This window comes from Delphinus delphis, chromosome 1 (genome assembly GCF_949987515.2).
Source record: "Delphinus delphis chromosome 1, mDelDel1.2, whole genome shotgun sequence".
Lineage (NCBI taxonomy): Eukaryota > Metazoa > Chordata > Mammalia > Artiodactyla > Delphinidae > Delphinus > Delphinus delphis.
The window spans coordinates 153,934,018-153,948,656 of NC_082683.1; the positions used below are offsets into that span (position 1 = coordinate 153,934,018).

Below are 14,639 nucleotides of genomic sequence, written 5' to 3' on the forward strand. Positions count from 1 at the left end.
GTACTTTGGGGCCAAAGATTCCTTTGAATACCCTGAACTGGGAAAGATAGGTAATTTCATCTCTGCTACATTATAATAACCATCAACCACCTCTAGCTCATACTGGCTAGGTTCCCGCAAAAGTTTCTTTTCTATACACAGGTGAGGCTATTGATGCTCTCTGAAAAGTCCCATTTCTATATTGCAGAGCTATAATTTCCAGAATCCACTTGTTCAAGACATAGTTTCCTTGACTTATCAATTTCAGTTTTTGGTCACCCATTTGGTCCTAATTCTTCATTGACTTTATCTGGTTGGTTCTCAACCCACCATCACACCTCACTGTTCTCTATACCTTTCCCTTGGTCTCTGGTATCCTGATTCAGCACCTGGCTTTGGTCTCCTGTCCAGCTAGGAGAGATAGTGATGGGGAATAGTAAAACCATGGAATATTTCAATGTGCTCTTTCAAGTATGTATCTAAGAACACAAAAATCATATGTGAGATGATCAGTGCATGTAGCTGGACTAAATTCATGCTGGTAGCCAAGAGTTGCCTTTCCCCATAGACCAAAATTATTAATAAACCATCGTATATCTACAAAGAGAATTGAGAACTTTACTCCTAAGTCGCAAGATCAACTCACACACTTGCAATAATGAAGAGGGAAGGTTTCTGCCTTCATTTATTTTCCTGGCATCTGACAGGAGACGGCTTAGTTAAGGTTGCTGACTACCTTTCTATTACTCTGATTCAAGCAGAAATTCCTTTGGAGATCCACCAAAAACATTACTGTAACATACACAGCAAAGGAAAGAAGCAGTTGATGCGATTTAGAGGCTATATTACATAGTTTTGCGGTGTAAGTGTAGGAACTCTGGGTCACTGCTTTGGTGAATAACTTTTTAAATTGCTTTAAGGTAGAAAAAGACTTCTTAGAAACCATTTTATTCATTAGAAACTAGAGAGATTTTTATTCTATGCCTTATAGATAAAATTGTCCCAAGGTGGGGTGGGAGACAGTTGCCCCATGCTTATTTGAGTTAGGTGCAAGGAATTCCATAACTTTTCCAAGTGCTTTTCCTGAAATACCACTGTTTTGTAACCTGAGTCTTGTCTAAACCACAGTAAAATGAGTCATTAGGCCACTTAAAACTTTTATGTACTTGAACCTAGAAACTGACTCACAATTTTACTGGGAGCTCCTGACTTAGAGATACTTGCCTGAGGGTTTCACTTCTTTGCCCTCTATTGTCATTCATATGCCTTTCATTTCTGTATAAATCCAATTCTATGATTTGGAATTAGTAAGAATGGTTTTTGAAAAATAGTCTCCAAAATGACCAATCATATTTGTGCAAGGCTTATTGTTTATGCATCATGTTCTTCTAAAAGGATTACTGTTTTCTTTCAAACAATGTTTCCTTTAGATAGGGTTTCAATTTAGCTTCAGTGCTCAAAGCTGTCCTGACTTAAGTGTTTTTAAGGGAGAACATCTATAAACTTAGGTTTATTTGCATTTTATGTATTGTTCTTAAAAAGCCATATGGGCATATAATTAAATCTTTCTTAAATTATTCACAGTGTTCAGATTATAGCCTATATATAAGTCTCTTCCATCTTGCGGCAGTTTATAAAGTAGCCAACAAGCTCCACTATTGATTTTGCATCAATATTGGTAAACTTTTTGGAATTTAAATTTACTCACAGTAATTAATAGCCATTAATAACTCGATCTCTTTTGCTTTTTTAAATAACCAGATTCTGCAATCCTTTGGTGGACGCAAAAGCAAACAGATTAGGCCTGTCTCTTGGCTGGGTGACCTTCTGTGTCACTGATCCAACCCTTAAAGGCAGTCAGGTTTCTTACCTGGGGTCCTTGGATGAATTTCAGAGGGTATTCTATGAATGTCTTAAAATTCAGTGCAAATATTTCCTATGTGAGAGTGTGTATGGATTTTCACTTAACTTTTACCAAAAGAATTTGTGTGGTATAGTGGATCAGCGTAGTACAGTGGGCTCTAGAGTCCTTCATCTGGATTTGTATCCCAACCCACCACTAGGCTGTGTGACTCTGAACAAGTTACTTAACCTTTCTCTGCTTCAATATTCTCAAAATTGCAGAAATAATCTTATAGGCCTGCTGTGTGGATTAAATGTGAGGATTTTATGGGCATGTGAAGCCCATAATACAGTGGTAGGTACTTAGTAAGCACTCACTAAATGTTAGCAATTACCATCATGTTCTCAAAGGAATTTGTAAGCACCAGAGTTAAGAGCCACCAATCTAGGCAGTTTAGAATTATACTTAAAGAAAAGAATCTGTTCCTGAGTTGAAAAGTTACACTAAAACATAATTCTAATAAAATATGCATTTGTAAAACACAGAGATGCATATTCATAATTAGAAAGACCTCATAAATAGCTCTGAAAATGTGGAAGGCCAATTTGTGTTGTTTTCCAGGGGAGCAAAAGCATCTACCTGATCCTGGGTGAGCTCCCAGATGAATCACTTTCAGTCTGCTCCTGGCTGCTGCACCATCCAAGCTTGTCTTGAAACCCTGAAATAAACTTCCAGGGTGAGAGCTTACATTGTGACTACATTTGTTGATGCTTTCTCAGCATTTTCATTTTCAATTAGCACAGAAGTCAAAAGTTACAAAAGCAACGAGATTATGCATCTTTTAATGAAAGATAAAACAACAATATAAACATTCACAAATTTACAGAGAAGGGATCAACTTTAATACATTTCGAGTAAAAGGTGTTTCATTTAAATATGGTATAAAAATAAATGCGAGAAACATTAACCAAGAATATACAGACAACAGACAAAGACATAAGCTTGTTTCTGACTGTGATATATTGGTGAAATGAAACTTTCTGTGCTAATTTATTTAATAAATGTGAAGCTGTATGTATACTTATTGATATATGCTTTTTTTCCTTTTACAATTCTTCCAGTTTGTGACTGAATTTTTAGTGAACTGTGTGTCTAGAAGAAGCTTTAAGATAGAGAGAAAGGGGGGGTGGAAAGATTTACTTCACTTGAATCGTTAAAAAAGGAAAAGACACAGATCCAGCTTAGTACAAGGAGGAAGTTAGCAGACATTTTGAAATGGAGGCATTGAGATGGTAGAGTCCCTTGGAGATGGCAGTGCCTTAATGTACACAAAGAAAGAACAATTCAGGTCCTTTGCTCATGCAACATCTTGGTCTAATGTCCTCTGCTGCAGGTAACAACAAAGAACTACAAAGTATATGCAGTGACTCCAGTTCACTTTCATGCTACAAGATGATCCTTTTAATAAGACTGAACGAGGCTTGTTAACCTCTTTGACGTGAGAGATTTCCCCTGAGAAAAAAATATAAACAAGAAAAAAAAACAATATGATCACTGAAAACCTGCTTATGAGTAGCATCTATTTATTGCAGCTGATTTTGTGCAAGGGTCAAAATGGAACCTTTTAGGTGCATCTTAGTTCAAACTTCATGACCAAGTTCCCTCCCTCCCTCCACCAACACATCAAACAAAATGATCCTCCCTTCTTCCATCCTCCCACCCCTCCCACCCACTTCCTCCCCACTGCAAACAGACTGATGGGTTCACAGCACAAATCAGCAAATCATAAAACATGTCCAAAATGTTCCACTGAGGCTTAGCGATGATGCAACACCTAGGTTTGCAACTGGTTATAAACATGTTACAACAAACCTTAGGAAGCTGCTCTGCAATGTGAATGCATTCTTGTTCCACTGCTGAAATTAGTGTTGCATTTATAAATATCTAGGTATGCAGAGGGTATGATTTAATTAAATAAAATGATTTTTGAGGGTGAGATTGCTGGAAACTCAAGATTGAGTCTATCTCCTAACCTATATGGTAATGGAAAAACAAACAACCAGTGCCAATTATACATCTAAAGATAAAAGTCTATTTGTTCTGTACTTCAAACTGTATACACCTTCCTTTTCCACTTGATTTCTTCCAACCCCAATCCCAGAAAAATCCCATATATTCTGATTCTACATTTTATGTTAATACCTACTATACATATTCGTTTTCTGAAAACCTTGATAATCAAAACTGTCCCTGTAAATTACAAATACTCTAGAGAGGTAAGAAATTTTAAATTTCTGATCAGAATAGCAGATCATTAATTGGTTATTTCTGTTTTATCCCTCATTGTATGTTCTAGTATAAAAATAGATGGAATTTGTACTTCTCAGAGGATAAAATAATAATGGAAAAATCAAAAGATTTTTTAAGAAATATAATATTTAGTAATAACTTAGTCATAGCAATAGTCTTGATTTACCACCTAATGTGGCTCAGAGTTTGATAAATGGGTGGTATGGTTTGGGGAGAGGAATCAGCATTCATGACGATATTTTGGGAAAAGAATGATATATTTAAGAAATTGTTAATAATTCCAAAATCAAGCTTTCTTTACATACTGTACAGTAACTGAAAAGGCCTTTTTGTATACTTGAACAGCAGTGATGAAAACGAAACATCATCTCTTTTAATTGGAGAAAGGGTTCAAAACTTAGTTTTTAGCAACTGATAGTAAAAGAGCCAAAGTTTGGCAAAGATCTTTCCCACTTAGCTATGCTCTAATCACTCTATGGGAAGAAAAATATGAAAGAAAGCAAAGATTTTTAATAGGACACCCTACTTTACATTGGCCTTATAAACAAAATATGCTTTGTTTCTTCTTGCCACCACTTCTGTGCCTGTTTCCTCATTCATATAATGGGGATAATAGTAGTACCTATTTTTAAAGCTTGTTGTGAAGAATAATACAAGTAAATTACTTAAAACTGTTCTCAGAACATTCTGTATACTCAGTTTATGTTACCTATTACCTTATTATATTATTACTATTATTATTATTCTTTCTCATTAGGACACTGAGACCCAAAGTCACAATTCTGACTCTGAGAAGAGCAGAAAATTTCTCATGCATTGGAAGCTGAAATTATACTACTTTTAACACTCCAAACCTGAGCAATAGGTTAATCAAATAATGTTGGAATAGAAAAACTACTTTTCTATACTTGGAGACTATATTATTTCATATATTTACTACTGTTTTATGTTATTAACATGTGTGCATATATATTCATTCTGAGGCTAACGTATTTTTAAAAAGTGCTTACTGTTTCTAGTGCCATTTGTGAGATGGCGAGAACCATATACTGGTTGAAGCATAAGAGTGAATTCTTATACAGTTGAGGAGGAGGATAAAGATGTTAATATAAAACTATTTATTTTAAAACTACAGATTAATGTAATTTGGTTCAAACTATTGAGAAGATGAATAGCATAGTTACATTGAAATAGGAAGCCATTTGCAACTCAGAGTCATTTTTCATTTGGATGGGTGGAAACTGTGTCATCTTTGTAAATGTAACAAATAGTAACATTGTTCTCTTTCTACTTTTTCCCCCCAAATATCCTTGAAGCTATTAGTATTTGTCCTGGTATAGGCTTCATTAAAAGGGGGGGAGGTAAAAGTTTAGCTTGATAAGCTGTTGTCCCAGGAGATAATTTAAAAACACTCATTCATGGAATGAGGCCTACAGTAAACCTCGGGTTTGTGATAATAGGAAAACAGATGAACAGAAATGGGAGAACACATGTATACATCTTAACATAGCCACATAATGAAACACTTGTGAGATATGGACTCACCAAATATGTAATAAGGGTATTTGTTCTGTGTATTGAGACAATTAAAAGGCAAATTTGGGTGTAACTAATAGTAAAAAGAACTTAAGTGCCCCACTCAGGGGTCAAAGTAAATAGCATGGACACCCAAGTGAGTCATCTAGATTTGAAGACCTAGATTACTTGGATCTATCTGTAAGCCCTGTGCAAATCTTGCCTTTTTCACATACTGGAAAGAAAAATACCTAGGTGCTCTCTAGTGCACAAAGAAATACCAGTTGCTCACTCTACTGGAAAATCTTAAAAAGAACACTAATCCTTTCTTGAGGGTAGGAAATAATATAATTGCACATCAGACATTTTGTAACAATCTTTTTCAGTGAGGTTCCTTGGAGGCTGTATGAAATCACCTTAAAAGATAATTCTGCTAATTATCTTTTCATAATTTTTCTAAGTTGAAGAATCTGGGAAATTTTCTGGTTTGTTTTTTTTTTTTTTGGAAATTTTCATAGTTAAGTTCTAAAATCTTAATTCTAGAAACTAAAAGGGCTAAAAATCCCTTACCAATAGCAGCTTTTACCAAATTGCTTACAACTGAATTCCATATGAATAATAATTATTTTTAACCAAATGACTACATTTGTGTTATATGATTTATACCCTTTTTTTTCTAAAGGAAAAGAATTTGAAAAAGAATAGATACATATAATGTATAACTGAATCACTTTGCTGTACACCTGAGACTAACAGAACATTGTTAATCAACTATACTCCAATATAAAATAAAAATTAAAAAAAAAAGGAAATAGATTATATTGTAAATGGAAATCCATAGAGAAAGACAAAGACAGAAACTCAAAACAAAACAAAATAAAAACTCAAGATCCTATGAGATTTTGTAATATCTAGTTAATGGACAGTATGCTAGCAAAAGAAGCACATGATCAATTTCAGGACAAAATTAACCTGACTTTAACTGGCACTTAAGTGAAGACAGAGCCTCTGGCTAATCTACAATACAGCTACCACATAAACAAAGAAGGTTTTCTAGTGTCTCAATAAAATTTCATCTCCACCAAACCAATTCCTTCCTATCTTAAATGTTGCATAGAGATTTTGTTATAATTAGGAAAATAAAACTCCCCCAAACAAAACTACCTATTGCTGGTTCTTCGCCTTCTCAAGTTAACTATCAAAAGTTATGAATTTCACCTGATTTTTAACATCTTTCTTGGTCTTAAAGTGATAACATAAAGTTGACAAAGAGCTGTGAGCCAGTAGAAATGGACATAAAGGTCAGGCTCTTAGCTCCAGTCTGAGAGCCTTGAGATGGAGGCAAATCTCCACACTCCTTTCCTGCAGACACTAATCCATAAAGGAAGTAGAGAGAAGCTATATTTGCTTGAGTGACCAACTATTTGTTTTATTACTGTCATAAAGACATACAGCAGTCTTTCTGAGTCTACAGGACACTAAACAAACCAACGATAAATGAAGGGATGGATTTTTAGAAGATAGGCATGAAAGAGCTTAAAGAGAAGAATAGGAAATTATCAGCATCTTTTGGATTAAAAAAGATGTTAACATCTTAACTCTTATAATTCCTACTTGTGTGTTTCTTATCATTGCCTCCTAGTCTTTCCCACATGTTGCTGTAGACTTAGAAGTATATTCTAGAATGCCATGTAGGCTCCAGAGGCCACAGTGAGAGGCTGAGACCAAGAGAGGGCAAATCTTGTCATTGACTTTCTACTGGTGTATATGACCCAGTTGTCTAACCTGTGCTCAGCCCCACAGCTGTGTAATAAAAAGAGCTGACTGTTTGGTGGTAATGAGATGCTGTTGGACTAGAGATAGGACATGTATGCTCTTAAAACAGGTTGAACTAACGGATGTTACCTGTTTACTCTTTTACTCTCATACTGAAAATTGCCCTGGTTTCACTTAAAAAATATAAATGTCTTTGCCTGGGTTTCAAAATCCTTCATAACCTGGTTTCCCTGGCCTTTCAAACTACCTACTGTCACTTCACAGAATGGTTCTTTGGCTGGCTTTTGCACTTGTTACTCTCTCAGCTCAGGTTCTACTCAGTCTTCAGTGAAACTTCTTACTCAGGTTTTGGCTGAAGTCTTCTAATTGCCCCTTAAGTTCTTCTGCAGTTTCCCTCTCTGGACTCTTTGCCAGTACTTGTACATTTTTTGTACATGCTATTTTGTACAATTCTCTAAGTTACCTGGCTTGGTGAAGCAATTGATACCTGTTAAACAATATTAATATTATAGAAGTCCCCAAATATGTGCTTGCTTTGCATGAGCTGAGTTCCTTGGCTGGAAATCACATTTTAAGAATAAGCTTCTAGAAACCAGGGCAACGAGACTCAAATGTATTGGGACAAGTAACTTTTATCTTGGGGGAGGAGAGGCAAGGTAGGATGAGAAATGGGAGCACTTGGTCACACCCTATTAAATAATTAAGTGGCGGAATTTGGGTCTTTTCAACTCTTATTTTGCCCTGGTTGTTCATATCAATGAAACTAACTGGGAATGTGTTAAGAAGGAAATGAACTAGGCTAGGGGTTTGGAAAGACCTTCACTGCTTTAAATGAAACCAAGCCTCCTAGGTTAATTTGCAGGTGAGTTTACTGAATCACCGTGAATAATTTTAGCAAAACTGAAAAGTGTGAGTTTCAATACAATTAAAGAAAGCTCAATTATTGAGATTTAAGAAAGAAAGGAAGGAAAGGAGGAAGAAAGAAAGGAAGGGGATTCTGTAGCTAGTTTGGAGGCTGGTATATTTAATGTTGAACGCTGGAAAAAATTCTGTTATTATGTACTTAAAAGAGATGATTTATGAATACATTTATATGTAAGCACTTATTACTAGCTCCCTGTGTGGTTTGAGATAGAAAAAGTAAAGCCAAATACTTTCATTTCCTTAGTTAAGAATAGTTTCCTGGAATAAAAAGTGTATATCCATTAGAGAAAATGAGGAAAACATAGAAAAATAGAAAGAGAAATAAACTTTACCCAAAATACAGTTATTTACATGCTAATATATCATTTTACTTTTTATACAAAAATGTTATTTTATTTTATTTTTTTTACAAAACTGATATTATATTGTGCATAGTATTATGGCTTATTATGAGTAACATGCTTATTAAAATGATCTTATTTTGATCAATTACCCATGTAACATATATTTCTTCTAAAACAATGTTTTGTTGAAATTCATGACATTAGTGGAAAAGGAAATCAATTTAGAAAGATGCTACCAACATTAAGGAAAAAATTACATACCATAGAATAAATCAAAATATATCAGGGTGCGTTGCACATAATAAGGGAATGTATTGTTTCTGAAATGTTATTTTAGTCCTACACACATATAAATGTACACAAGTACAGTTTGTATAGGGTTTCCCTGGTGGTGCAGTGGTTGAGAGTCTGCCTGCCAATGCAGGGGACGCGGGTTCGAGCCCCAGTTGGGGAAGATCCCACATGCCGCGGAGCGGCTGGGCCCGTGAGCCATGGCCGCTGAGCCTGCACGTCTGGAGCCTGTGCTCCGCAGCGGGAGAGGCCACAACAGTGAGAGGACCGCATACCGAAAAAAGAAAAAAAAACTGTTGAAGACCTTTGCTCATTTTTCTAATGACGTAGTGCTCTTCTGATTATTTTTTGGATAAGAACTCCCCATATAAACCATATTAGATCTTTGTCATGTACACGCTCGTTTACTCATTTTTAAAAAGAGTTTACCAGACTTGAGGACAGGAAGTTGCTTTAAACAAAGGTTCTTGGACTAAGGAAGGCATTTAGCAGTCTTTCATGGTATCTCTGTGGATGACACAGAAAAAGGTGAGGTTCATAACTAAATAAACAACTACCTTCAAGGTGTGCTAAGTTTTGGAGTAGTGGAACTCTGTCTTCCTCTCTGTACTTTATGGCATTTTAATCAATAATTTGCATTATTAAACTGATGGAATTCTGCTAAAATGAATGTATGATGCCAATTTGCTAATCTTAGTTAAAAGACAGGGTAACAAAGAGATACTCCAAAAAATTATGTAAGGCTATAACTTACAAGATAAAACCTAATGGAAAGAAGGATAAAGAACCAAACTTACATGACAACTAATAAACAAACAATAAACCAATCTAGCAGTAAAAGAGAAGATTGGGGAGACGTAATCTGAGCTCACAAGAAAAAAAATTCTAGATTAAAGAAAAATTTTAAGCCCCAAATGACACTACAATTTGATATGGCTGCTGTGACTGGGAGCTGGGGTGGGGAAGCTGATACAATGCTCGGACTGGATTGTAAAAGTTATATATGTTCTTTCTTTCCTGTTGGGCAGATAATATTTCCAATCTATGCTGGTTCGGTTACTTCTCAAGTATTGTGTTCAGTTATCAGTTTTGGAGGACTACTGATGAACTGGGGTGGACATAGGAGGTGAGCAATTAAGGTGGTAAAAGAACATGAGATTATTGAATGAGAAAACATTAGAAGCCCACTTTCCCAATGCAAGGCTCACTCAGATTTAATTTGATTGCAATTTTAAGGCAAGTTTATTAAGTCTTGTTAAGTGTTCAGCTTAGTTTTCATTGAAATATCTTTTTCTTTTCATACTCAAATTTCAGCAGCTTATATGACATTTACATAAATTATGTAATTACTATAAGTTCAATTATGGTAAACAGCTATGGGAACAAACACAATTGACTCATCCATGTAATTCAAATGCTGCTTGCAAAAATGTGTCAGCATAACTGGAGAGTAGCCTCTCAGATGTGACACTAGATGTGGCCTTGGCACCTATCAGTGGGGAGAGTGGAGGGAATCTGTTAGACTAGGGCAGTGGTTTTCAAAGTGTGGTCTCCAAAATGGTAGTATCAGTATCACTTGAGAATTATTAAAAAATTAAAATTCTTGGATCTTACCAGAAAACTACTTAATTAGCCTTTCTGAGAGGTGAGGTCTAGCTGTCTGTGTTATGAGAAGTTCTCCAAATGATTCTGCTGCAGCTAAAGTGAAGAAGTGAGAACCACTGATCTTTGGTAAGGAGAAGTCCGGCTGCTACCTAGATCATGGTTCTTAAACTGAATTCTGAAACAGCTTGTCAACAGTGAGAGAGAGAGAGAGATTCTAACACAGTTTATCTGGGATAAGGTCAAGGAATCTGCATTTTCCAAGCCCCTGGTTATTTTGAGATATGGGATATGGATAGTTGAACCATACAGAAAAACGGTGAACTAGATTTTAACTAATGGAAATAAAAACAAAACTTGAGAGGAGATATAATTACACCTTCAAGTAATTCAACAGATGTCTAGATCTACTGGAATGTTTGTATTATTCTGCCTAGCTCCAGGAGACAGAACTAGGATCAACTCCGAAGTTACCAAAAAGTAGATTATTCTAAAAACAAGGAATGAAATTCTAAAAAATGGAATTGACTACCCCTGCGTTCTAAAGGTACCACGTCTCTGGAACCTACAGGCCAGCAAATGCTGGAGGCATACTTGTCATTGAGTCTACAGAGGAGATTCATGCAATGGCTGGGGATTGGACCTGGGGAAATTGATGCCTCTAAATCCCTTTTCAATTTTGAGACTCCAAAAATTCATCATTTTCAATGTCTCCCAAAAGTCCTTTGAAGACTTCTAGAATTAGAAAAGATAAAGACTTCCCAATAGTCTTTTCTTCCTGGTGTTGGAAGTATGTTCCTCCTAGATATTAATATGTATATTTCAAGTGAACAGTCTTGAAAACGGGTGCTTGCTATCCCTGTTTACATCAGCCGTGTCTATCGAGTAATTTTTCTATTGCTGATGAAATAGAAAGAAAAATCTTTAACACCAAAATAAGTAAATAGGAATGAATTGATGAACCAAAAAAATGACGGCTGATCTTTTATTCTCCAGAAATAATACTCAGTGCAATTTAGAAATGGTGTTTTAAACTTCCAGTAATGACCACAAGCTTATTTTAATAATGGTAACTTCTGGACGTTGGAAAACAACAGTGACAAAAACAGCAATCAAAATGTGATGCACAATGCAGAGGATATGGGATTTTGCCCAGTCTGGGCTTGCCTTATGGTACCTGCCAAACACTTAAGAAAACACAGCAGGGTGTTTGTTTATAAACAAAATATATCTAAGTCTATAAACATGTATGCAATTCAGATAAAGATGTCTATTGTCTAGCTATTTTAAATCACTCATTTTAGAGTTATTGCCTCCAAGTACTAGCATAAATTATGGAAAAGTAAAATTCACACCCATGGCTGGTCATAAATATAAAAATGGCTTTCTTTTCTGAAAAGTGTTTCATAAAGGAATGCTAATGAACACATACAATGGGACATGTGGCTTTAGAATGGATAACAGCGAATGAGATGGCTTGATGATGATATGGGGCTGCTTAGTAAGTGATTTCATATCTAGATATAATTAAACATATGAATGTATTTTTAGTGGAAATTAAATTTAGACATAATCCCAATCTTTATCAATTTAAGTTCCATTTATATTTTTCCTAGCTATGTAAAACATATTTATAAAAAGAATATGCAAACGTATTGTCCTCAGGCTATTGATGAAATTCTATTTAACTGTATGTAATACTATTAAATTCTATTTAACTCAGGGAGGTAATTAAGATCAATACTGAGATTGATAGTTGACTGTCTTCAAGTACTTGACAAGTACTTGTATTGTAACGTAACTTGTAACTTTGACAAGTATTGTAACGTACACAAGCATACACAAATATTCCCCATCTTCTTGCTTTACTCAGCAACAATTTTTTGTCATAGTTGAGTAAAACTTCCATTTCATATACTGTCAAATAAAATAGAAGTGATAATGTAAAATAATTTATTAACTATTATATAACTTTCAATTCCTAATTGAGACAGTCTGAAGTTTATTTTTCTACTATCAACTCTTCCAGTAAACTTAGCTCAAAAATACTGTAGCCTATATGTAAATATACTGGTGCTAAAAGTTGTACTCTTCCTCCTTTACTTCCTCTATCTCATTAACCAAGTTCTTGGCATTATCATCAAATATGAATTAATATAGTAGCTACTGATCCTATCATGTCCTCTTATCTTTAGGTTCTCTTAGCTTGCCTTCCACCTTCATCTTCTGCATATATAAAATGGCCCATTGTTTGGATCCAGATTATGAGCTATCTTTTTGATTACCTTATTCTGTACTATATTCCTCTAACTGGAAATCTCCATGGCAGTCTTGCCTGGAACACAACTTGTCAAGTCCTTAGACCCTCTTTCTGGTTCTACCTTTGTTCTCTCCCTCCTTTAGGGCTGTTTACCCCAACTATTTAATAAGCAGATCTCTTGCTTAAGCTTAACTCTTCTTCCTGCCTACTCTGTGTTGCTTTAAGGAAAACTTTCATGATGTACGTGAAGTAAGCTAATGGGAAGCTGGTAGGAAACTAGTTCTGTTCGTTGAACAGTTAACTTTCATGAGAAGAATGAACCGACTAAGGTATACATGTTAGTGACTATTATTTCTTCTTATTATTAACTATTATTATTATTTATATTTGTCATTACTACTATTATTAGCTTATTATTATTACCTACTAGCTTCCTATTTTTATTATGTATGTATTCTTAACTAGGAAGAAGGTGCCTGACCCACAATAGGTGCTCAATAAGTATTTTTTTTGTTGTTGGATAAAAGAATCCAATAATCCTTGGACACATGGGTACTACTGGGTTATAAAATTGTTAAACAGAGCCCCCAGGGTGGTCTCCAATTATGCAGGTAGCTGGGGCCTCATGATCACTGGCTTCAACCCAAGTCCTTAGGTATATGAGAGCAGTGCTTTGGGAAATACTATTGAAACTTCTGCCTCTGGCACATATAGCAGCGAAGGGGGAAGTTTACCACTGGGGGTTGTCCACTCAGCAGCCTCAAAACATTCCTTAGGAGCCTCCAGAGTTGTACTGGATGCTCTTTGGCCAAAAACCACTATACAATTTATAGTTTATAGAACTTGAGTGGCAACTTAAGAACTAATGATGCCACTAGGGGAAAATAAAGATATATTGGCCAAACTAAACAGCCTACATAGTTTGATACATTTCACACCAATCAATTTACATCATGCTGCAGGGAACCTAAAACTGCTTTCTCAGGCAAGTTATCACCATAAAACAGTTTCAATAAAAGAAGATGGATAGCCATATATGTCAACTACAAAATGATAAATGAGATGAGTTTCAGGTCCACTAGAGAAGAAAGAGGAGAATGTAGTTCATTCTTGACCAGACTCACTTTATGTGTTTAATATCTATGGTAGGGAAACCCAATGCCAAGTTTATAAATTATATTTACTTAGGGTGCTCTAGGAGTTTTCTAACATAGTTTTCTATATGAATATACCTATAACCTCAAGCAATAACTATAGCACTCAATCAGAAAAGAATATGCACAAAGTTCTCCTTAGGGTAAATTCACAGGTGCACAAATATAAAATCAAAACCTTCCCTCTCACAGTTTCTAAACTGCTTTTATATCATGATGGATATTTATGTGAAGCAGATGATCTGCTTCATTATGAGGGATGTTTATGTGAATCGAGGATCTCATTAACTCCATGGAGGTCTAACTATAGTGTAACTTCATTAGTATAAATACAATCTAGAGAATGCCCTTTCTGACTTCATTGTGGTAGAAATTGGTATCAAGGGAAGTGAAAGTAAGAACAGGATGTCTTTTTTTGCGGTATGCGGGCCTCTCACTGTTGTGGACTCTCGCGCTGGGGAGCACAGGATCCAGACGCGCAGGCTCAGCGGCCATGGCTCACGGGCCCAGCTGCTCCGCGGCATGTGGGATCTTCCCGGATCGGGGCACAAACCCGCGTCCCCTGCATCGGTAGGCGGACTCTCAACCACTGCGTAGCACATAACCTGTGTATGGAGCACATAACCTGCGTAGCACATAAC

General features: G+C 35.7%; 1 protein-coding gene across 3 annotated transcripts in view; it reads right to left on the reverse strand.

Annotated features, from left to right (window-relative positions):
* Nucleotides 1-2,646: 2,646 nt before the first annotated feature.
* Nucleotides 2,647-14,639, reverse strand: part of RGS7 (regulator of G protein signaling 7) — a 603,713-nt gene continuing 591,720 nt past the window's right edge. For all 3 annotated transcript variants that reach the window (XM_059996721.1, XM_059996714.1, XM_059996705.1), the window contains one exon: nucleotides 2,647-3,334. Coding sequence is in view for 1 of the 3 variants with exons in the window: in XM_059996705.1 (XP_059852688.1) it covers nucleotides 3,284-3,334 (51 nt within the window). In the remaining 2 variants the exon portion in view is untranslated. The remainder of the gene's footprint in view (nucleotides 3,335-14,639) is intronic.